Source organism: Myxocyprinus asiaticus, chromosome 40, assembly GCF_019703515.2.
Source record: "Myxocyprinus asiaticus isolate MX2 ecotype Aquarium Trade chromosome 40, UBuf_Myxa_2, whole genome shotgun sequence".
Taxonomy (NCBI): domain Eukaryota; kingdom Metazoa; phylum Chordata; class Actinopteri; order Cypriniformes; family Catostomidae; genus Myxocyprinus; species Myxocyprinus asiaticus.
The window spans coordinates 33455601-33482120 of NC_059383.1; the positions used below are offsets into that span (position 1 = coordinate 33455601).

A 26520-nucleotide genomic window follows, 5' to 3' on the forward strand; every position below is an offset into this window, starting at 1 on the left:
TTATCTTGTACCCAGGATCATTTTTGTTATTTTGTTTTAAATTTTTGTCCAAAAAAATAAAGCTCTCTAAAATGAGAATGAGAATGTCCCGCTAATATCACCTGCCAGCGAGTCATAGAAATCTAAAGGCAAATGCTAGTAAAAAACAGGACAAGTCCTGCCCCAACCTCCTGTTACACAAGAAAGACATTTTAATTCATCAGATCATTTGGGGGTCTTCAGATTTGTCATGTGTGGGTGGCTTTCAGTAACATAACCTTATTTTATGCAGTAACTCCTCATTGTACTCTTTACTAAAATATTTAGGTGCAGGCAGATGCTTTGCATGTGAAACTCTGATCTCTACTTCTACAGTGTATTACACAGTATTAGGTTTAATCTGTTTGTGTACAGTATACGCTTGCCAAATCTCAAAGCCGCAATGTTGGCAAAACACTTCATTTCACTTTCAGAGATGTTCATCAAACTTTAATAAACAGAACAATCTAAGTGGTTTATATTCATCTGGGTGTTCGGGCATGTGTGTGTGTGAGTGTGTTGACTGAGGGTAAGTCATGTATGACTTTCTGATAATTGCACAAATGTACTTAGAAGGAGAAAGAGAGTGAAAGAGAAACAGGCAGAGAAAATCTGGTTTAAACCACTCAAAACAGGAGAAAGGGCTAAGAGACATTAAACTTACAATGATTGTTTAATAACACATCTCACCTTTAAAGTTTAAAGGGAGTGATCACCCAAAAATGTAATATCTCATCATTTAATCACCCTCATGCCATCTCAGATATGTATATTTTTTTCCTCTGCAGAACACAGAAAAAAATCTCTGCTCTGTTGGTCCATTCAATGCAAGTGAATGGTGACCAAAAGTTTGAAGGCCCAAAAAGCATATAAAGGCAGCATAAAAGTAATCCATACGACTCTAGTGGTTAAATCCATGTCTTCACAAGCGATACGATAGGTGTAGGTGAGAAACAGATCAATATTGAAGTCCTTTTTTACTATGCATTTTTTTAAAGCTGCCTTTATGTCCTTTTTTGAAGCTTCAAAGTTCTGGCCACTATTCACTTGCATTGTATGGACCTACAAAGCTGAGATATTCTTCTGAAAATCAACAGTGTTCAGCAGAAGAAAGAAAGTCATACACACCTGGGATGGCATGAGGGTGAGTAAATGATGAGAGAATTGTCATTTTTGGGTGAACTATCCCTTTAAGTCAACTTCTCAGGATAAGAGGGAGAAAGACTTTCTCATCTCTACATAAGGGAAGAAAGTCGAAGAAGAGGGACTGACTTATCTAGGCGGTAGTAGAGGGCGTAGGTGGTACGCAAGTCCCCATCATATCCCGGCTCCCACCAGCATGTGAACGTCTCCTTCTCTGGAGAGCGACAGCTTGTGACTCTGGGCTTACCTGGGGGACTGACACCTGTAGAAATACAGTAGTGTGATCGATTTAGTGTACAGAGTTGAAATCCATGTCATGTTGACATTCCCACTATCGGTTTCTTCTGTTTGTAAAATTGGTTACAGTGAACTTATACACACACTCTTTCAGTTAATTTCTGCTTTTTATCACTGTTTCAAATAAATTATATAAAATAGTTAGCTTTCTAGTTTCATGAGTTTATCTTTAGTATAAATTGATATGTTCAATTGAATGTTTTCACACTAATTGTTTAATGTCTGCCTAGTTAAATAGTATTATCTAATTGTTTATACAGTATTTAAAAATATTTTCATCTTTAAATAGCTTAAATGTAGTTATTTACTTTTTCAGTAACTTGTAGTGTAGCTCATTTCTTTAAAAGTAGCTTGACTAAAGTTATGAGTAGCTTCAAAATAGCTTCCCCAACACTGCACAAAGTTATCATATCGTAGAGTACTTGGAAGATAGTGTGGAAGACACATGGTCTATTTTTATGGTGTTTTTTCAACCGTGTACATCAGGTGTACGGAAAAGGGCAATGAGAACACTATCAACTATATCACTAATATAAACTTTTGTGTTCCGCGGAACAAAAATCCATACATGAGGGTGAGTAAATAATGACGGAATTGTCATATTTGGATAAATGACTGCTTTAATGTACTTTACATCATTTTTATTTAAATAAATAACACTAAACATTAAGAATATCAAAACAAACTTAAAAATGGGTGACCTGGGAGCCTGGGTAGCTCAGCGAGTATTGACACTAACTACCACCCCTGGAGTCACGAGTTCGAATCCAGGGTGTGCTGAGTGACTCCAGCCAGGTCTTCTAAGCAACCAAATTGACCCAGTTGCTAGGGAGGGTAGAGTCACATGGGGGAACCTCCTCGTGGTCGCGATTAGTGGTTCTCGCTCTCAATGGGGCGCGTGGTAAGTTGTGCGTGGATCGCAGAGAGTAGCATGAGCCTTCACATGCTGCGAGTCTCTGTGGTGTCATGCACAACGAGCCACGCAATAAGATGCATGGATTGACTGTCTCAGAAGCGGAGGCAACTGGGACTTGTCCTCCACCACCCGGATTGAGGTGAGTAACCACGCCACCACGAGGACCTACTAAGTAGTGGGAATTGGGCATTCCACATTGGGGAGAAAAGGGGATAAAAATGTTTTTTGTTTTTGACTTGTCTATATTTATAATTATGTGTGACATCAGTCTAGTTGTACTCCTTACTTGTTGTAAATGAGTTTCATAAGCTTGGCATGTAATAGAGTTCATGACATTACTCACCTGCTGCTTGCGATATTAAAGTGGCGATAAAGGTCAAAATCAACACGGCTCCAGAGTCTGCCATCATGCCTAATGGCTTGCAAACTTTTCAGTTCTGTTCAGAGAAAAGAGAGGCAAGAAAGAACGTTTTTTTTCATGTATATCATCCCTATTAGCACAAAGAGCACATTTCTACAATACACATCGTTTCAAAGCAGCTGTACAGAAAATTATGTTGTAATATTTGTAACATCTTAAATGTCATAAAGTCCTCAACTGAGTAGTTTCATTGAAAAACCTCCTTGAAAATCTTGACTTTAGAAGGTATATCTATAGAAAGAGTTAGTTCTTATAAATATTTAGGTATATGGCTTGACGAAAGATTAGCTTTCGATGTACATATTGATAACTTGTTGAAAAAGCTTAGGCCAAAATTGGGATTCTTTTATCATTTAAAAAAATGCTTCCCTTATGGGGCTAGAAAGACAATAGTAGAGAGTACCTTTCTATCTGTAATGGACTATGGTGATCTATTATATATGCATTCAGCTGCATCCTTACTTAAGAAACTGGACTCTGTTTATCATGCTGTATTATGCTTTATTTGTGGTACAGAGTCACATACTCATCATTGTATTTTGTATGAATCGTCAGCTTGGTCATCCTTATATCACAGAAGAAAATTGCATATGTTTTTATTTATTGCCAAGGCACTTTTAGGTAAATTACCCCCTTATTTTTTTAATCTTTTAACCTATCGTACATATAGTTACTACATGAGATCTACAACTCAAATTCAGCTGAAAGTCCCAAGGGTACATTCTGAATTTGGTAAAACTGCCTTTTCTTTTTATGCTCCTTGGGCATGGAATGAATTGCAAAAGGTAATCAATTTAGATATACTTCCCCCTTTGAGCACTTTTAAAGGTCTTTGCAAACTGCTTTAAAGGAAACTTGTAATTGTTTTTATTGATCTGATTGTATATATCGACTGTGTTTTTTAAAAAAAAATTTTTATCTGTATTTGTAGTATTTGTTCTTTTGGGTTTTATTTTGAAACTTATATGTGCTGCCGTCTTGACCAGGAATCCCTGGAAGAAGAGATTGTATTATCTAAATGGGACCTTCCTGGTTAAATAAAGGATAAAAAAAAATAAAATAAAAAAAAATCTTGACTACATAAATTACCAACTTTTTTTTAACCTTGTAACCTTAATCTGTACTATCAAAGTGATAAGTGAAAAGACACTGTATTATATTGTTTCACAATAAGTAAATGTGTCCTTGTCACCCATTTTACATAAACAATATTCCATCTCAAATATGTATGTGCAAACATGTCCAAACTTTTGACACTTTTTTTTTTTTCTTTTTCTCCCAATTTGGAATGCCCAATTCCCACTACTTAGTAGGTCCTCGTGGTGGCGCGGTTACTCACCTCAATCCGGGTGGTGGAGGACAAGTCTCAGTTGCCTCTGCTTCCGAGACGTCAATCCTTGCATCTTATCACATGGCTCGTTGTGCATGACACCACGGAGACTCCACATGTGGAGGCTCATGTTACTCTCCGTGATCCATGCACAACTTACCACGCACCCCATTGAGAGCGAGAACCACTAATCGCGACCACAAGGAGGTTCCCCCATGTGACTCTACCCTCCCTAGCAACTGGGCCAATTTAGTTGCTTAGGAGACCTGGCTGGAGTCACTCAGCACGCCCTGGATTCGAACTCGTGACTCCAGGGGTGGTAGTCATCGTCAATACTCGCTGAGCTACCCAGGCCCCCATACTTTTGACACTTTATTTATTTATCAAAGTTTTCTGAACAATTTGAATTATGATCTGTTTGATTTTAGCAAACAGGAACAATTCTGGCCTAACTCATGTAGTTTCACTGTAATGTACAGTACTGCCTGAGCAGGGGAGTAAAGTAACGAATTACAAATACTCACATTACTGTAATTAAGTTGTTTTTAAGTAATTTAAAAATTTTATACTTCTACTTGAGAACATTTTAAGTGCTGTAACTGTACTTTTACTACGCTATTTTCCCTCCGTCTGTGTTCGCTACTTTCCTGTCCTGATTTTATTTTTATCCATCAACATGATTGGCTACAAGAGTCTTGTGACTCCCGTCAAATCAAATCACTCATAAAAAACTTTACCGGCTGCTGTAGATTGGGCACCAAGTTAACTGTTATTAATCATGGATGTGGAGAATGCCTTAAGCGCAGTTCAACACCTGTACATCCATGACCGCACCTGAAAGGGCTTTTCGAGGCCAGTTGCTTGATCGTATCATGTGAGTTTAGCTTGCTCAAGCCAGATATCAGCATTCATTCTCCCTCTAATTTGAAGAAACATATCGAGGTAAATTTCATATTTCTGCTTACTTGATTCTATGTGTCTATACCGTAGCCTGTAATTTAGCTATCTATCACTGAGATTATTGGGTTGCTGTGAGAGATTAATGCAATGTTATCAACAGGGCTGGGTGATAAAATGAAATGAAAAAAGATATGTCCTCGATATCGATGATAAAATTTTGAGTAATTTTCTATACTTAGCCTATGTTCTGCATCTAAACCAGGGGTGTTCACTACATCGATTGCAATAGCAAAACAACCACTGGTTGGCTAATCTATATAAAATATAAAAGATTTACTTTTTATTTCCTGGTGTCTGTAGCTGCGTGCTGTTTGACTGACAGGCTGCTTATGTTTGTGCGCTTTACATGAGCGTGTGTTCCGAGAGCCTAAATGATCAAATACATTTGATAATTCAGCCAATGCCCATCTTGGTGAGGCAAGTCAGTTATGTCTAAAGTGAACGTAAACAGAGGGACAAAAAACGTATTTGCATAAAAATGTCAGACTTGAAGTGTACATGTAACCGAATAGACCACTGCCTAGAATGTCATTAAAAGGCTATTATTCAAACAACAATAACAAGAAAATGACTCACTTTTTTTGGCTGAGTAACTTGAGTAGCTTTAAAAGTATTCATGTAATGTAATGTAATAAAACAGTGACATTTGTAATAATCATATTTTTAAATAATATTGTTAATTTTTTATAATACCGACCCCTGATGTAGAGAGAGTGTTAATTTGAATACTAAATTGCCAGGGAAGTAGAGATGATAAAATAATTTATAATTATGCTTAGCCTTTATCAAGTTTTTAGAGCAATACTTCAGGTGGAATTTTCCCATCAGTCACAAATACACTTCAGAAAATTGTGCATCATACATTAGAATGAGAACACAACTATTTCTGGGCTTAAAAGATACAAGAATGAAATCAATACAGAATACTGTATCTCAAAAGGAGGACAAGGCGGCCCTCCATGTGCAACTTAAAGGAATAATTCACCCAAAAATGAATATTCTCTTGTCATTTATGCCATCCCAGATGCGTATGACTTTCTTTCTTCAGCAAAACACAAATTAAGATATTTAGAAGAATATTTCAACTCTGTAGGTCCATACAATGCAAGTCAATGGGTGCCAAAATTGACACTCCAAAAAGCACATAAAGGCAGCATAAAATTAATTCATATTACTCCAGTCGTTAAATCCATGACTTCAGAATTGATATGATAGGTGTGGATGAGAAACAGATCAATATTTAAGTCATTTGTGATAGAAATTCTCCTCCCTGCCCAGTAGGTGGCGATATGCATGAAGAATGTGAATCACCAAAAACACAAGAAGAAGAATGTGAAAGTGAAAGTTAAAGTGGAGATTAACAGAGCAGGGAGGAGAATTTATATCATATCGCTTCTGAAGACATGGATATAACCACTGGAGTCACGTGGATTAGGTTACTTTTATGCTGGTTTATGTGATTTTTGGAGCTTCAAAATATTAGCACCCATTCACTTGCATTGTATGGACCAAAAGAGCTGAGATATTCTTCTAAAAATGTCATCATCATTTGTGTTCAGCTGAAGAAAGAAAGTCATACACATCTGGGATGGCATGAGGGTGAGCAAATTATCTATTGTGCGGGACATGACATGCCAAGTGACCCTGCTTTTTTAGCGTTTTTTGCATTCCTTGCATTGTTTTGAACGTTTTATGTGCTACAATAACTTGCTCCGTCGGCATTAAGGACATTTTTAGACCCTACCCATACATTTATTTTAATGTAATTGTTTCATACATTACGATTTAAAATTGTGATAAGTATATTGAAAATAACTTTTTCATCTTTTCATTTCTGTAATCATGTCACCCTTTTATTTTTTTGGAATCAGATTTATGTAGTGTTTATCATAGATAAGTGATGAATTTTAAAACTTGGCAATCAAAAATACCTATAAAATACCTATATTTTTTATTCTTTCTAGAAAAGAGCCATAAAAAGGAATGTAAATTACGGTATGTGTGCTACATTTTAAAACTGCAGCATACAGTGTTTAATATAAGGGGTCATCGCATTTGCAACTCAGTACTCAATACTCACTACTCATGAGTACTTTTAAATGAGCTACTCTTTTACTCTTACTTGAGTAGTTTTTAGGACAAGTACTTTTACTCTACTCACACAAAAAGTTTTGGGAAGTAACAGTACTTTTACTTGAGTATGATTATTCAGTACTCTTTCCACCCCTGAGTCATTGTTTAACTAGAAGTGAGAGCGCACGTTATTGAATTAAAGTGAGCATCAAATGTCCCATTGTCATCATCTCTAACTGTAAACTCGAAAAGTACCATCTATATTTCATGAGGTTTTGCAACCAATGTACAACTTTGGTGTACTATTAAATGTAAGTCGTAAAACTGCCTACCAAGTAAAAAAATATAGTGGTCATCAAACTGCCACGATCTAGGTTTTACATGACCATTTCAGCAAGTTAAAAAACACTATCTCTTAGTGTGGGAGTTTTCCCACTAGTTTTATAGGTCATTTCTGCATGTTTACAACTTGACATAGACTCAAGCTGTGTCCCAAATGACACACTATACACTATGCACTTACAAAATGTACTATGCACTCAGCCATGTAGTGTATGAATTTTCAAAGTGTAGTATCATCCCAAATGGAATACTTAACAGTTTTATACTGCACAGACGCATTCGCCGTTTAACAGCTGACGGAAGTGACATTTCAAACCCAAGCATTGTGTTGCCGCTAGCTTTAGAGCACTATCCACCCTCAGTTCAACAATTATATCTCAATAATATACATATTCACACAGCAAGGCATGATGGTAAATCGTTTAACTCACTTTTGTAAGGTGGTGTCTTCACAAAAGTTTCGCTAGTTGTCATATTCTCCATTATTTACAATTGTTTTGCCAGATCACCATCGTTGCTGGTCACATTGCCCCTTCTGCAATGTATGGCAAGCTGTGTGCGCTAAGTGCACGAAGTGTCCAACATTCCACACTCCGTTTTAATGGTTGAAAAAGTGCATCATCCAGGTACTCATAGTACACTTCTTTTTGTTCATTTTCAGTGTAAACACACTACTCGCACTACTTACACTTCAAAATGACGTAAAATAATGCAGAAGTGTGCGGTTTGGGACGCATCTATACCTTGAGGTGAAGGTTAAACTCAATGCTCTTCCATGTACTCTTTCTGCCAATGGGAAAAAAGACTGCTATTGGCAAGGTTTGTTCAACACACCTCATACTGTAAAAAAAGATAGAAAAATGCATGCTGACAATCAAAGCCCTGACTGCCTATGCCTAAACTTTCCAAGATAAACTATTGCAAATTTGACAGACAAACAAAGCTAAAGAAATCCCCAAACAGTAAGGTGTTTACTAGCTTACTGTGGATTGGAGAAAATGTTAAATAGGTCTTACATGTTGAATGCCTGCTACATCAAATTCAACGTGAAATGCATTTCAGAGTGAAAAAAAATAAATAATTTTGGACAGGGCTTAAGTTTATACATTGGGAATTGCTGAGCTGTTAAAAGTGTCCATTATGTTCCAAAATGGAGCAAGGTGGTTAAAGGTATGTGGTTGAAAAATGAGACAATTTGATGACGTCAACAGAAAAGGAAAGTTGTTTCAGAGGCAGAGCAATATATTACACTTGATAATAAAAATATTACAAAGAGAAACCTTATTTCTTTTCAATATTGTGCACTGATCAATTGTGCACAATAAGACCAGAAAGGTATATGAAATGTATTTATTACACGGGTCTCTGGAATACTCTATTTTGATTGGCCAGTGGCGCCGTCTAATGGTCTGATATTTCTGAGTAACAACCGCACATCCGGGGATTAACACATATCAGACCGGTCATCCGGGTATTGCGAGTCATCTTTCCTACTTCTCAGATCAATGTGCGATCTCTACAGGTAAGCTAATAAAATAATTTCTACTCATTTATTTATTTAATTGACAAGTAGTCTTGTAATAAGTTAGATAATGAGCGGTCAGACTGTCATTTAAAAAAAAAAAAAAATCCCCAACAGAATTCCAACACAAACCGCAAGTGGAATTCGGCTGTTCAGCGATTTCGTTCTTCTCACATAATTACATAATTTTAATGCAAATCAATATTTTGTGTCCATTTATTCATTTGTTATGTTTGTAGCTGTGTAATAAGCATGATAATGTACATCAGCCAGTTGGTTTTCCAAAATAAACCCCTTCAGGCTGATATAAGACCCCTCCACTTCGTGCCGGGTTACTGTACATTATTCCTTACTAAACCTGCACAATAAGACATTTACAAGTAAGAAGTTAATGTAGCTTTGATTTCATGGTGACTTTAATTATAAAGGTGAGCAGATGTCTACAAAACAAAGGTCAAACTCCAAGCACAAAAGGTGAACATCTCTAATGAATATTCATGTCTTGGCAGTTAATACAATGCAAGCTACATGTTAATTGTTTTAGCTAATCATTGATCATTCTTGGCACTAAAGTTATTTTTGTTTTGGTGTTAACAGGGCCAAAGAAACACCAGAGCTTGTTAGAGGGATTTGAGAGATCCAAGTAAGTTCAAACAAACGGACATATCCTAAGATCTGTGAACCTTTTATGAACTCAAAATCTTCTAAACTGTCTGCGGCAAAATATAAGTAGAATTAACAGAAAATTCTGACAGTTCCAACAAGTACAATTATTTATCCACAATATGTTGTCTCAGACCAGATCATCAATAGAGCGACCACATTTGCAGTGAAATTTAGGTAAAGGAAACAGACTCTGCACGTAACTGAGCTCTGTAATCCACTAAATCCAAATGAATTGGCTGTCTAAAAATCCTTTCCAACTAATACCCACACAAATAAAGCAGTTATTGGTCACTGCCATACTGTATGGATAGATGAGGTCACAATCTGTGACCTGTGAGTAGTTCAAATGGTAGAGCATAGTGCTGTTGCAATGCCAATACCAAGGTCATAGGTTTGATTCTAAGGCAACATGCAAACAAATAAAATGTATAGCTTTAATTCAGTGTAAATTACTTTGATTAAAGCATCTGCCAGTAAATGTAAATTACAGCACATCTGACTTAGCCTTATTTGTAATGCAAAGAAACCTAAACTGTGTGAATAAAACAAGCCAGAGAATATGGTTTTGAGATAATACAATGGCAACTAATTAGATATGAATGCATTACCAGCCATAACATCATTTTGTTTTTCATTAACACTGAGCTATTAGCTTGAGAATTACTTGATCATGGTAGCCAACTTAAAGGGATAGTTCAAATATGAAAATATATGATCATTTCTGCTGTGTCATGTTGGCTCGTATTTCACCTAAGTCTCAGTATATTAAGTGCTGTCGGTGTTGGTATGGAAATAATATGCAAATACATTTGGCATCTGACTCCTCTGCAGAATCGGCTTTATCTTTAGCGCATCATTAATCTAATGACAGAAATAAGCACTAAGCGCATGAAAAGCATGATATTAGTACCACAGATTGAGAGAAACGTAAACATGACAGATAGAAAATGAGGGGGAGAGATCAAGAGAACTTTTATTTCCCCTTGTGAACAGTGTGGCATCACAGATTAAAAAGAAAAAAAAGCTTCTCCGGCTGGCATTTCTGCATATCTGATTGCGTAAGGGATTAGATCATCATAACAGAAAGACTCAGTCAAAATGTGTTGGGCTCCATTGTTCCAGTGCAATGAAGTCAGTCGAGCTGCTGGCATCTCAGTAAATCAGCCACTTAGGCAGGAATCAAACAATACAGTGCATGACCCTGCCCTGCCACAAACTGACAGTCCACCAGTGCCTCCAGACTGATCACATTGGGAATTGTTTTGAAATCTGTCTGTGCTTAGCTAAATTAAAATCACTGCCTCCAGTGGCCGAAGCTGGAAGTGTTGTTGAACGTATGAGCATGTGTGAGTTTCTCTAGTTTCCGGGTGCAATGTCCAAACAGTGGCGCCAAAAGTGAATTGTATTTTTATTTGTAAATGATGTAAAGGATGCATATTTTTTAAACTCTACACTTTAACCCTATCCTCAACCCTAAACCTAACCATCAGTGGAGTAAAAATTTAATTTGTTTTGCAAAATGATAATGCAAAAATGTCTGATGGGGGATGGCACTTGTTAGTAATTCGGCTGAATGGGGTTGAATTATTGGGTACATTAACTTTCGGAAGCAACATGTCAATTTCCCATGTGATCATGTTGGTGCCTCACTAAATTGTCCAAGCATGAAGATTTATTAGTTGTAGTACACTGATGCTTACAAACAAACATGGTTACCTTCAAGACTTAGCTTTTTCAGGAAAACAGTAATAGAGACATCTCCTGGCCAGTATTCTGGAGATATGAGAGCCAGAAAACCTTGACGCCAAAGCAAAAATTAAACCCTATAAACCAACCTGTTCTCACTCCCAAAGTGTCCAATACAGCCACTTGTGCAAGAGCCCAGCGCGTCAATCTACGTACACCGCAAGCACACTCTAAACATGCAAAAGTGAACCACTTTTCCCAAAAGTACCCTTTGAGGAAAAAAAAAACCAAGCTCTATTATTTTACCCAGCTGCTTCAATCCAGTTTTTCACACACTCCACAGCCAGTGTGCTCTTTGCCACCACCCAACAGTGGTCTCTATGAAAACTCGAGCATCTCGTATAGTGGCTGTTGAATGTAGGGTTGGTCTTTGGACTTGTCTGTTCATGAGCTGCTTGGCCACAATCGGCCAGGATTTGAAAAACTAAAATTAAGAAACTACTATTCACCACAATTTCCTCATGCATTGCTGTCTGTCTAACAAAGAAGATTGAAAAGGTCAGATCAGGTAGATGGCAACCTTTCAATAGCCTCCTCTGTCTTCTTATCTTCTGCTGCCAGCTCTAAAGTTAGGTGAGACCTCTGGTCAGCGTTACATACTATTCAGTACCAAGGACAGCAGCCCACCAGCTGCCCAAACATGTAACAGAGTGCAACAGTGCTCACTCACTTTGTCAGTCATCTATGTTCCAGAAGCATTATTGCCATTCATTTTTTCCATTGGAATTTCATAAAAGCATGAGTCAAACCAACCAGCTTCGAGGTGAATCACACCATTACAAACTTTGATTTGAAGCAAAAAAGTATTTGTAAATCGAACAAAAAGACAAAGGAACAAGATTGTGTACTTTCTGTCTTTAATGAGGAAATGAACTACAATCCCATTAAGCAATGCGTATGATGTCATCAAATAAAAAACTATAGAAAAATGTAAAACTATTGATTTAAAGTTGTTGATTTTGAAGTATAGAAACAATATATTTAGATTTTATTAAAAAATATTCAGATATACAAACACCAGTCGTTTGAGAGTGTAGGGAGATTGACTCGATTGCGGTCGCTGCAGATCTCATTTGGCACACTTTGTTGGCCGTAATTCTCATGATCTTTTTGCCCTCAGGATCATGTGTAGCGCAGCTCTTCAGCAAAAAACCTCTATGAAACTTTGTTTCTTTTTTAAATGAATGAAGTAACAAGGACTGATGGCTTCAACAGAAGAATATACCATTAATTAACAACCTCAGAGCTTACAGTAGGTATGCCTTTAAAGGTTTATAAGTTATTGTTAAAAATCTACTCCCCTATGAAGAAAATGAATGAGATTTTTACTTTCGGAACCAGATTGTTGTGCTCTATTGCAGATCATAAATAGGGCAAATCTGGTGGTGCAGAGCTGCCGAATCTCAAGGGCCACTAAAAAGAACCAAAAGGTTACCACGGTAACCCAGAAAGTTCAGTTTGTTCAGTGCTCAAAAATTTACATGTAGCCTGTTTGTTAATGCCATTGCCTACCGTAATACCATTACCATTGTATCATACATTTTTTAATTATTTAAAACTCACTATAATTTACTAGATGAACAACGCAACAAACAGACAATGATAATGACCTCAAGCAAATGTTGCAAGATATTTCCAAAGGTAACAACCCAGAAGCAATATTACATTGATTTATTGACTTGTATATACTGTAAGAACTGAAAGCTTGTGTCAAATGAGTGCTGTACTCTGAACTGTTGCGTCAAAGCTGACAATCAGTGAACCTAACTGCCTTGTAACATAGTCACATAAAAATGAATATCCAGACATTACGGTGTAACAAGTTCACTTAGCTTCCTCATTTATCCTCTATTCTCCAACACTGATGGCATTATCTACTCTTTGGTGCTTTGATTTCAAGAATGTTCCTTTTGATCTGATAATTGGCATTAGAAGATTGCCCTCCTACTGTTTACAGTGATCTTACATAACTTCCAAGGGGGGTTAAGCCGCTAAGCTGAGTGCACAGTGGCAAGCAAGCAGAGGCTTGTCGACAAGTCAGCACATATCTAAAGATAATCTAGCAACTTGCTTTACTCGCTCGTACCCATGCTCTACTCTTGTTTTCCATTTCTGTCCCTCATAATTCCAGAGATAGCTTTGGGAGGTCTTTCTGGCATTAGGAATTCATCTTCTCAGGTTAGAGCTATGAAAAGATCTAGGAGGATTTCCTGATCTAATTTTGCCCTTTCCCACCATCAATTTACTTACAGAAGGAAGTGCTTCTAAGTGCTTTTAAAGGGATGTTTTGGGTTCAATACAAGTTAAGCTCAATCGACAGCATTTGTGGTTTAAAGCTCAAAGTATACTTAGATTTTGATGCGAACGTTCAGCGTATGTGCACCACGACAGTACGACAGACTATTTCTCTTAAGGAGTTTAGACACTTAAAGATATTGTATAACTTGGGTTATACAAATGCAGGTATCTCCTGACTTCCTCACACATGTTTTTGACATGCACATCCACTGTTGATGTTTTTTACCTTAGTCTATTGTTATTTATTGGCAATTATGTCATCTTCTAGCATTTTTTTCATGATAGCAATGGCTGAAATGTGAGTGTTGCCCCCTTTTGGACCCACTAATTAGTGCAAATAATTCCAGGCGCATGCGCATTCTGTGCGTTCAAAGACACATGGTTAGAAAAATTAGGCTGCGCTCGTTCAATGCTCGAGCACTCTACTGATGACGAGAATTGCGTCACACGACCTGTACGCGGACACTCAGCATTTGCATCTGCCCAAAGTATACTTTGGGATTAATGTTGATTTACCAAAATCAACATTATTTAAAAGAAATGATTGCCGTTAAAATGAAGAACTTACAATGGAAGTGAATGTGGCCTGTCCATAAATGTTAAAAAAACATACATTTATAAAGTATAGCCACAAGACATAAATATTATACTTGTTTTCATGATTTTAGTGGAATAAATCACTTACTAGTCCTATCTGTGTAAAGTTATATTCAATACCAGGATAACAGAGTTTATCGGCATTACATAGTCATGACAAAGCTGTAATATTGTATATAACTTTACACAGAAGGTTAGTCAGTGATTTTTTACACTAAAATCATACTAACATGTAAAATGTTTATGGCTTGTGGCTTTACTTTGGAAATGGTGTGTATTCCTTGTCTTGTCCGAACTCCTTGTCTTTCCAGCCAACCCTGCTGTTGAACACAACATCACCGTGCAGCTGGGTGCAACTACAGTAACATCTTCCAAAACGGTCAGAAATCTAGGGGTAACCATCGATAACAAACTAAATTTCACAGACCACATCTCAAAGACCGCAAGATCATGTAGATTTACACCCTACAATATCAGGAAGATAAGACCCTTCCTCTCTGACCATGCAACACAACTGTTTGTTCAGTCACTTGTCATTACTAGACTGGACTACTGTAACGCTCTCATTGCAGGCCTCCCTGCATGTGCAATTAGACCCCTGCAAGTGATCCAGAATGCAGCAGCACGTATGGTCTTTAATCAACCAAAGAGAGCGCATGTTAAACCACTCCTTGTCTCTCTCCACTGGCTGCCGGTTGATGCACGTATCAAATTCAAGGCTCTGATGCTGGCATACAGAACAGTCACTGGGTCTGCTCCAGCATACCTAAAATCATTTCTGCAGAGCTACGCGCCCACTAGAAGCCTGCAGTCGGCTAAGGAACGTCGCCTTGTTGCACCAACACAGAGAGGCACCAAAACACTTTCCCAGACTTTTGGCTTCATCATACCACGTTGGTGGAATGACCTTCCCAACTCCATCTGTGAAGCTGAATTACTTTCTGTCTTCAAAAAATGACTAAAAACACATCTTTTCCATGAGCACTTAACTAGTCACTAATTCTTGTTGCACTTTAATCTGTTTTGAATACTATTCTGAGGCTAGTGAAACTTTGTAATATGGCAGTTTTTCGTACCACTGTCTCCTTAAGATGATTTGCTTATGTTTTTCCTCTTTTGTAAGTCGCTTTGGATAAAAGCGTCTGCCAAATGAATAAATGTAAATGTAAATGTATTTGAATGTTTAAGGATTGGCCCCATTCACTTTTTGCCTCTTTTTTAATTAACAAGTGGCAAGTCTAAAGTAGTTTTTTTTCAGGGTAACTTTATGCCACAAAAGATGTTTATTAAGCTTATCTTATACTCAACCCAAAATATATTCCACTACATTTACATTGTGCATTGTGACTTTCTGTCTGTTCCATGAAACATAAAAGGAGATGTTAGGCAGAACGTTAGTGTCAGTAAATATTCATTTTGATTGTATGGAAAATATGTGCAATGAAAGTAAATAAATGACTGAGGCTGTGAGTCCCTAACATTCTGTCTAATATCTCCTTTTGTGTTCCAGGGTGGAAAGAAAGTAATATGGGTTTGGAATGACATGAGGGTGAGTAAATAAAGACCAAATTCTAATTTTTGGGTGAACTATCCCTTTAACAGCACATAACTTACAGTAGGTGGCACACAAGAATGCAAACAAATGCTAAGCATTTCTGAGTACATGACTGTGATTGTTTGAATATTGTTACAAAACAAGAATCATTAGGTTGTTTTTCACGTTAGAGATTTGGTACACAATAACAACAGCAATCTTCCATTCAGATGGTTAAATGTAACATTTAACCCATCATTTAATATGGCTTGAAGTCCAGTCAGAAAAAAAAAAGTGCTTGTAGTCATGGCAACAAAATAAATGCCGTTTCAGTCCAATCAAATGCATTTTTCACATCTACTGTGAACATCTTGGAAGTCTTGAAAAATATGCTTAGATAGTGAATCATATGCCAGCATGAATGCATTAGAGCCCCTATAATGAACGTAAATGTATGTTTGCTTCAGAAAATCCTTAACAGTTGACATATGAAATGAAACACTATGATGTTCTGCCTGACAGCTCTTTTTGTGTTCTATGGAAGAAAAAAAGTCTTACGGATTTGGATTTGGAACAACATGAGTGTAAATAATAATAATAATAATAATTCCTTACATTTTATATAGTGCTTTTCTAGGCACTCAAAACACTTTACATAGTATAGGGGGAATCTCCTTAACCCCACCAGTGTGCAGCATCCACCTGGATGATGCGACGGCAGCAATAATGCACCAGTACGCTCACCACACACCAGCTGTTGTTGCAAAGGAGAGAGTAGAGTTATAGAGCCAATTAATGGATGGGGATTATTAGGAGGCCATGATTGAGAAGGGCCAATGGGGGGAATTTAGCCAGGACACCAGGGTTACACCCCTACTCTTTTATGAGAAGTGTTCTGGGATTTTTAATGACCACAGAGAGTCAGGACCTCAGTTTAACATCTCATCTGAAAGACAGTGCCTTTTTACAGTATATTGTCCCTGTCAATATACTGGGGCATTAAGACCCACACAGACCACAGGGTCAGCACCCCCTGCTGGCCTCCCTAATACCTCTTCCAGCAGCAACCTTAGTTTCCCCAAGAGGTCTCCCATCCAGGTACTGACCAGGCTCAACCCTGCTTAGCTATAGTGGGCAACCAGGCAAGAGCTGCAGGGTTATATGGCTGCTGGCCAAGTACTGTAAATGATGGTAGAAATTTAATTTTTGGGTGAACATTTCCTTTTATGACCTCTAGGTTCAGTTTTCAGACAAGAGAAATGCAATTTCAAACATTCTTTAAACACTTTCTTTGAGAGAGAGAAAAAAAAACGATATTCCAATCCCCACAGTGTAACTCTGTACCATGTGAACAATACAAAAGCAGCCAACCCGAGCCAGATTCAACCCCGCACGGTCCCTCCACCTCCAAGGTGCAAACAAAGGTGAAGTGTTGCACCAGTAGCTGACATATACCTCAAAATGAATTAATGAGATGTTGGTCTGTGTCTTGACAGACACTGTAAAGCCTGACAACCAGTTCAATACGATTATAGCAATTAAGCAACAGGTTGACTGCGATGAGTTGCATTGTTTATCTCTCAAAGAAAAGATACACATTGTAAGACACGTCAATCAAGGAAAGTGGTTAATGAATTAGAGCAACAAATTATTTCAGTAAACTGTAACTTATTTTTTAGATTATGGTAATGAAGAGGTGTTTCTTGGATTTGAGATATACAGTAAGTGGGAGGCAAAATATGATTCAGGTAGGAAAGCAGCTGAAGTTGCAATGGGGCATGCAATACACAGTAAACAAAAAACTAAATGTGCAGTTTTTGCCTTAAGGAGCTTAAGGTGAAATGTTCACATAGGGGCACCAGAAGCGAGTTGTGGAGCAAGTTGTTTTCAGCTGTAATACAGTGAAGAGGAATGCATATTTTATAAACCATACCCCCTTACCCAAACCCCAAACCTAATCATGAGATGAGTAAAAATATAATGTTAGAGGGAAAAATGCAACCTCAGAATCACGCTTGTTACTGATTATGCGAATGTGATTACTTCCTGGTTTCAATGTGGAACCTGAACCTCAATCTCCCATGCTGCTGACACAACGTGCTTTCAGTTGCGCCACAGGGGAAGGTAAACACCCTGGATCCGATGCAAAAATTCAGAGTGTCCACATAATGTGACCGATCCTAGCGTACCGGAACTCTCAGAAACAACATACCGACTTCCTGTGTGATCATGTTGCTAGTACAGCCTGATTCCAGAATGAAGGGCTCTTATGAGCCAGTTCTTTTGAATCAACACCACAAAGATACAGCACTACCTCCTGAAGGAATGACTCTTATCAGCAGGTTCTTTTTAATGAATCAAAAACAAAGTTCATAATTGCGTCATGTCCGACATGAAATGAACTAACAATTGTTACTGTGTGTATATAAGTCTCGTGAGCCTTCAATCTGAGTAATTACTGGATGGTTAATGATAGTGTATAGTCAAATAAATACATTATGAGTTTTGTTGTAATTAATGATATTTCAATAAATTAATAAAATATCTTAATTAAGAAGTCTGTGTAAACACGCCTATTGCAAGAATCACCTATTGCAAAATTTCTTTTATATATATATATATATATATATATATATATATATATATATATATATATATATATACAGGTGCATCTCAATAAATTAGAATGTCATGGAAAAGTTCATTTATTTCAGTAATTCAACTCAAATTGTGAAACTCGTGTATTAAATAAATTCAATGCACACAGACTGAAGTAGTTTAAGTCTTTGGTTCTTTTAATTGTGATGATTTTGGCTCACATTTAACAAAAACCCACCAATTCACTATCTCAAAAAATTAGAATATGGTGACATGCCAATCAGCTAATCAACTCAAAACACCTGCAAAGGTTTCCTGAGCCTTCAAAATGGTCTCTCAGTTTGGTTCACTAGGCTACACAATCATGGGGAAGACTGCTGATCTGACAGTTGTCCAGAAGACAATCACTGACACCCTTCACAAGGAGGGTAAGCCACAAACATTCATTGCCAAAGAAGCTGGCTGTTCACAGAGTGCTGTATCCAAGCATGTTAACAGAAAGTTGAGTGGAAGGAAAAAGTGTGGAAGAAAAAGATGCACAACCAACCGAGAGAACCGCAGCCTTATGAGGATTGTCAAGCAAAATCGATTCAAGAATCTGGGTGAACTTCACAAGGAATGGACTGAGGCTGGGGTCAAGGCATCAAGAGCCACCACACACAGACGTGTCAAGGAATTTGGCTACAGTTGTCGTATTCCTCTTGTTAAGCCACTCCTGAACCACAGACAACATCAGAGGCGTCTTACCTGGGCTAAGGAGAAGAAGAACTGGACTGTTGCCCAGTGTTCCAAAGTCCTCTTTTCAGATGAGAGCAAGTTTTGTATTTCATTTGGAAACCAAGGTCCTAGAGTCTGGAGGAAGGGTGGAGAAGCTCATAGCCCAAGTTGCTTGAAGTCCAGTGTTAAGTTTCCACAGTCTGTGATGATTTGGGGTGCAATGTCATCTGCTGGTGTTGGTCCATTGTGTTTTTTGAAAACCAAAGTCACTGCACCCGTTTACCAAGAAATTTTGGAGCACTTCATGCTTCCTTCTGCTGACCAGCTTTTTAAAGATGCTGATTTCATTTTCCAGCAGGATTTGGCACCTGTCCACACTGCCAAAAGCACCAAAAGTTGGTTAAATGACCATGGTGTTGGTGTGCTTGACTGGCCAGCAAACTCACCAGACCAGAACTCCATAGAGAATCTATGGGGTATTGTCAAGAGGAAAATGAGAAACAAGAGACCAACAAATGCAGATGAGCTGAAGGCCACTTTCAAAGAAACCTGGGCTTCCATACCACCTCAGCAGTGCCACAAACTGATCACCTCCATGCCACGCCAAATTGAGGCAGTAATTAAAGCAAAAGGAGCCCCTACCAAGTATTGAGTACATATACAGTAAATTAACATACTTTCCAGAAGGCCAACAATTCACTAAAAATGTTTTTTTTATTGGTCTTATGATGTATTCTAATTTTTTGAGATAGTGAATTGGTGGGTTTTTGTTAAATGTGAGCCAAAATCATCACAATTAAAAGAACCAAAGACTTAAACTACTTCAGTCTGTGTGCATTGAATTTATTTAATACACGAGTTTCACAATTTGAGTTGAATTACTGAAATAAATGAACTTTTCCACGACATTCTAATTTATTGAGATGCACCTGTATATATATATGAAATGATCTCATTATTTGGTAACAGTCTTCTGAGGGCAGTAAATCCAGTAATAATTGCATTATCCAATATTTCCAAATATTTCTTCATCAAAAGTACTAAAAGTTAATGGATCGTAAAAATCGTTAATCGTTAAGAAACCGGAATAGTTACCAGGAGTCAGAATTGAAATCGGAACCGAAAACGGTTTATGTTTAGATTTAGTTTTGATATTTTTAGTGACTGTGCTTTAATTAGCATACTTTAGCTGTTAGACAGTTTGCATGTAAAACCCTCACTAAGATGTTGCATCTTTTCTCGCATGTTTTTTTAGGGTCCCACCTCGAGCGTTGCTTTAAGATGCCATGCTAAGTTAAAAATAGTTCAATTTTTAAAAGCGCATTTCGAGACTATTTCGCTCTGTGTATTTGTTGTGAGGCAACCCACTGACTAGTCATTTTTGCACTAAATTAGGTTGATTTAGTCAGATTAAATAATTTTTTTGACTTGAATACAACCTGTTAAAGGAATATTACGGGTTCAAAACAAGTTAAGCTCAATCGACAGCATTTGTGGCATAATATTGATTACCACAAAAATAAATTAATGTACCCCTCCTTTTCTTTAAAAAAAAGCAAAAATCTTGGTAACAGTGAGGCACTTACAATGGAAGTGAATGGGAGCAATTTTTGAATGTTAAAATACTGACTTTTTGAAAAAGTATAGCCACAAGACATAAACAATATGAGTATTAACATGATTTTAGTGTGATAAAATCACTTACTAACCTAATCTGTGTAATCTGAGACAATTTTACAACTTCGTTGCCATGATGATGTAGTCAACAAACCCTAAAATATACTGTCCTTAAAATGTCCTTAATGACCCTCCAAAAATTGTAAGATCCTCACTGTAACTCGATTTTTGCTTTGAGGGACAAGTCGAAATTTATTTTTGTGGTAATCAACATTATGCCACAAATGCTGTCGATTGAGCTTCACTTTAGGGCTGCAACTAATGATTCTTTTGATAATCGACTAATCTAACGATTATTAGAATGATTATTCGACTGCTCGGACGATTATTGCAACGATTAATCATTAGCTCTAAACCGATTATTCAGCTTGTGCCCTGACTTAAAAGGTTGTACTAAACATGCTTGCTAACAATAAAGAGGACAAAATCATCTTTTAAAAATACCTCTAAATGACATTCACTGAATTAAAGGGGAAAATACTTTTTATTATGTTTAATTCAGTAAAAATTTCACTACAAAAAAATCCTATTGTTATCAAGTGTATTTGTCTTTTTTTCCATTTAAAATTTTCTAAAAATCATTAAAACAAGATACATTTACTTTAGAAGTAACATTTAAGATATCTAGACTTGCTTTAAGAGAATGAATCTTAAATATAAGTGTATTTTGTATATAAGTGTATTTTGTCACTTGGTTATACTTCTGCGAGTGCAGTAAAGACAAAATACACTTATATTCAAGATCTGTTCTCTAAAAGCAAGTCTAAATATCTTATATGCTGCTTCTCAGGTGAATGCATCTTTTTTTAAAGGATGTTTAGATATTTTAAAATATTTGTATTTTTAGTATTATATTCAACTTTCTCAGATAAAAAAAATTCTTCTGCAGTATAGCTGCTAAAGTCAATGTGTGTTGTTTTAAAGGAGTTTTAGATATTTATATTGGAAAACAAGCCAAAACAAAAAATATATATATAACAATTTTTGCAGTGTATAATGGGACCTTTTTGTTCACTTCAATCCATCTTTAACTCACAAAAAAAAAACTCTCTCTTATTAATAGAGCTGCGTTTTGCCAATTTTCTTCACGATAAGAAATGCACAGTGACACATATATTACGATTCAATAAGTTGCCATCACGTTATAATCTAGTTGCATTAAGCGCACGCACTCGAGGGATGAGCGTCCCCACGACAGAGTGTACTTCAGCCGGGTGCAGTTTCAATCTCTCCCCCTTAGATCAGGACACTTCGCGCAACTCATAGAAGAGGCACTGACCTCACAGAGAAATGCCAGTTTCCTTATTATTTTAACTTTAATAAAGCTATAACGCATTAAATAGAACTGCATTAAAGATGTAACGCCGGGGTGTTTCCTTTAAAGACGCTCGACACGCAAGTTTTGCTTAAGCTGAGCGTCAGCACCGGCTCTGCTTATTCCACAACAAGAGTGCTTCTGTATTTACTTATTTTGTATTTTTGCATTATAATTCCCTCATACTTTGCGATCTACATCACCTGAAGCTGTTTGGAAAGTTTAGAGTGCGTCTGGACTGTGAGATGTGTTTTATTCCTCTCCTCAGTCAGGCGCGAGCTGCAGTGCAGCTCTTGTGTGCAATCATTAGAGTTTCATATGATCTTATGTTACGTTAAGATCAAACGACTATTCGACAACGAAACTTTTTGTCTACAATTTTTTATTGTCGACGTTGTCAATAAGGTCGACTAATCATTTCAGCCCTACTTCAATTGTATTGAACCTTGAATATTTTTTAATTTAGATGTTAACACCTTTTAGGTTCCCAGACAATAATCCTTTACAGTATACAATAGATTTGTAAGCTGCCTGAGATACTAATGGACATAATACAAAAAGTAAACATTGCACTGCTATTTTTTTCTTTGTAAAAAATGCATACACACTGAGTAATATATCAACAGTAAATTGACTGTAGTATATCAACAACGTAAATATAAATCTTGAATTATATATATATATAAATAATATTATATAGCCTATTTACAACCCCATCCCCCCCCCCCCCCCCATTTCCCCCATAATATAAATATGGGTGTATACCTGGTGAAAAGCACAATTAGCTTTGTTGATGATATAACAGAGGTCTTTAGTTCACAACAGAATGAACTGTGAAACCAGTTGAACAAGCTTTCAAACTTTTTCCCTTGTAATATAGACACTTACAGTATATTTACATTAATCCAAGTTCCTGCAAGATCAAGGCAGATTCATTCTTAATGTTTTTGGTATCCCCCTCAGAATGTCTTGCACCTATAGTTTGCTTTTCCCTTTTGCAGGTTTTTATTGCTGCATTTCACCATTACTGCATTAAACTGTCTATATTAAAAGGCGTTTTTAATGTCAATTAAACTTTGTCCGCTTGTCACCAGGTGAGCCCTATTGACTTTGAAATACTTTAATTTTCTTGAATTGAACAAATTGTATTGGATTTCTAGAATGCCAGCATAGACCTAAACCTATAATCAAGGTATGTTAAGGCTGCTTTTAAATTACTGCTATTACTGTATATTCAGCCTTTATGACCCTGAAAATAATATTCATATACAAAAGCACTAAACAAAGTAGAATAATTAGTTTTGTTTTGTTTTTTTGGCCAGGATTTTTGCATGAGAATATAGTTGTTTAGCTTCAAGCAACTTTAAGAATATGTAATAATGATAATTGCCTTAGCAGCATACTAATAATAATAAGGTTAAGTTATGCTCTGGCATGGTACTGTAACTGTTAGTCTAAAACAATAGGAGTATATTAAAACTCAAACTCAATATAGCTAACTAAAGACCTGAAGCAAAAACAATGACTCTGCAACATCATGGATCAGTCACAGGATCTGCACCTTATATTTAATGGAAAGGGAAAGAGTTAATCAAGTAAACAAGAAATGGGTGATAAGCAGAGTTGGGAGGTTTTTTTGTGTGTTTTTTTTTTTTACTGGCATGCCCACAACCCCACTTTTAAAACGTTATGAGAAGAATATATGAAAGCTGCAAAACTGGTTTAAAGTCACAGGTAGTAAACATGAAGTGAAGACGTTTAACACCTCTTGATGGTATCATAGTAGAATCAAAACAGACACTGGTCACTTTCAGCACGTGTTTGAACAGCAAGTAAATGCTTACTTATTTTTAACGTGTTCGACTTTACTACATAACACAGGCACATGTTTTTTCTTTACCTTCTCAAAGACTTTAATTAGAAACGCCACACCCAGCAAATGTTTTCCACATTTAGAATCCTTACAGTCACATGTCATGTTTGATTTGTACTGCCGTCAAAATTTAGGCCCTTTGGGTCGTCTCTAACCAAAAAAAAAGATAAGCTATCATTCAGGAGTTTAATTGGGACACCTGATAAACCAAAGTGAGTTTGAGTGTGTTAAAGATTCTAATTGATACAATCTGCTGAATGGCCGCTTAGGAAGTGGAAGGTCTCACTTTAGTCAGGCTAAGGAGCTAATGTCAGGTGTTCTAATGTCTTCAGGACAATGTCAAGCAAAAGCACTGAGTTTGTTATAAGGTACAACATATCAAATAAATGCAAAATAGACTTCAAAAACTAGATGTAAACAGAAAAAACAGACTCTAGCTTGTACTGTATGCTTTGGTTCCTGATAACTCTGATCTTTGTCTGACCTCAATTTATTTGAACACATCAAGAGGAACAATTAAGATTATTTTTATGACTACACTTTATTCTAGAATTCCAGTCAGTTTCATATAGTGACTGTGCACTTACTGACCTGACTCCACATGCCATAAACAATTAAAAGTAGTCTAAAAAACAGCAACATTTATTAAAAGACTGTTACACAGTGCAAGGCACCATTTCTTTGCTCAGACATAATGTCAAAAGACATTTAAACTATTATGTAGGTAATTCACACCCCAACTTTGTAAAAAATGTTACAAATTAAATTGTCAATATTACAATCAATACTGTAAAAAAAAAAAAACTTGTTTGTTGTCTCCATTAAGTTCAAATGAGATCTACACTACCGGTCAAAAGTTTTGAAACACTAAAAAATCTTTTGATCTGAAGGCGTATGCTTAAATGTTTGAAATTAGTTTTGTAGACAAAAATAAAATTGTGCCACCATATTAATTTATTTCATTATAAAACTAAAATGTAATTAAAAAAAAATAAATAAAAAAAAAGGTTTTGAAATTGATGACTTGGACCAAATAATAAAGAAAAGCAGCCAATAAGTGCCCAACATATATGGGAACTCCTTCAGTACTGTTTAAAAAGCATCCCATGGTGATACCTCAAGAAGTTGGTTGAGAAAATGTCAAGAGTACATGTCTGCAAATTCTAGGCAAAGGGTGACTACTTTGAAGATGCTAAAATATAACATAGTTTTTATTTATTTTGGATTTTTTGTAGTCACAACATAATTCCCATAGTTCCATTTATGTTATCCCATAGTTTGAATGACTTTACTATTATTCTAAAATGTGAAAAAAAATAAAAATTATAATAAAGAATAAGTGTTTCAAAATTTTTGACCGATAGTGTATATGCTCTTGCTGAACATTGCTTTGACAAAAAGATCAAATATGACCACACCACAAACCAACACTTAACTCTGAACCAGAAAACATAAGTCACGTATTATTAAGCTGTTGACCCACCTCCAAGAACTGCATGGAGCACTGAAGACTCCATAGCCATTCTGGCACATTCATGCTCAGGATTAGACTGATGGAAAGCTCATTACATGATGAACGCCTATATCAGCACTTTCCATCCGCTAATATAATTAAGCTCTAAGGCTGTGCTCTGATACAGTAGGGCTACTTGACTACGATTTACCAATATCCCCCATGTTACCAACAACTGAGACAATATCATTTACTAACAATTGACATTAGAATTTCTGTTGCAATTGCAATCATAATGAATTACATTAGCATCAATGGCATATTCAGTATATATTGTTAATTCATGTTACTCCGTACTTTCTTACGTAAATACAAACATTTTTGTTTCAACTTGGTGTTCATGCTGCCTTAAAATGTTAAGTTGTGTCAACATAAGAGGAAAAGTTGTGTATATAGAAAAAAAAGTTGGCTTAAATCAATATAACTTGTTAAATGAGCTTAATGTCTTTTTAAGTGAACTTAACTATCTTAGTTCAATCAATTTAATTCTAAATAAATTCAGACTGAATACTGAATTTTAATTATATACAGTACTGTGCAAATGTTTTAGGCACTTAAGATGTTTCACAAAAGCATTTGTCTTAAGATGGTTATTTATATCTTCAGCTTTCATGTGTCAACAGGAAAAATATATGTTAGACTCCCAAACATTACTTTTGCAAATAGAAAAGATTCAAATAGAAGAACAGGGAGCCCTGCAAGAGATGGCATTGCACCCACAAAGCCCCCCACTGTACATCGTGTCAGTCTGAGATTACAAGAAGCGACGGAAGCAATTGAGACTATATAGAAGAACTGTGGCGAATTCTCCAAGAAGCTTGGAACATCCTATCTGCCAACAACCAAGAAAAACTGTGTCCAGGTGTACCTAGGAGAATTGGGGCTGTTTTAAAGGCAAAGTTGGTCACACCAAATATTGATGTAGCTTTTTTTATGTTTACTGGTCTTTGTATGATGTTAATTG

The 26520-nt window shown here is 36.5% G+C and overlaps 1 protein-coding gene across 2 annotated transcripts in view; it reads right to left on the reverse strand.

The window, feature by feature from the left end:
• The window catches only part of LOC127430773 (prolactin receptor-like), a 42807-nt gene that overhangs the window by 14993 nt on the left and 1294 nt on the right, over window positions 1–26520 (reverse strand). The window contains exons 1-3 of one of the 2 annotated variants that reach the window (XM_051680826.1): window positions 8244–8293; window positions 2718–2811; window positions 1291–1423 (exon numbers count right to left, since the gene is read on the reverse strand). In XM_051680826.1, the coding sequence (XP_051536786.1) occupies window positions 1291–1423; window positions 2718–2784 (200 nt within the window). In that variant the 5' untranslated portion in view covers window positions 2785–2811; window positions 8244–8293. Of the gene's footprint in view, window positions 1–1290; window positions 1424–2717; window positions 2812–8243; window positions 8294–26520 lie in introns of those variants that run through there. The other variant, XM_051680825.1, reaches the window with a different exon arrangement.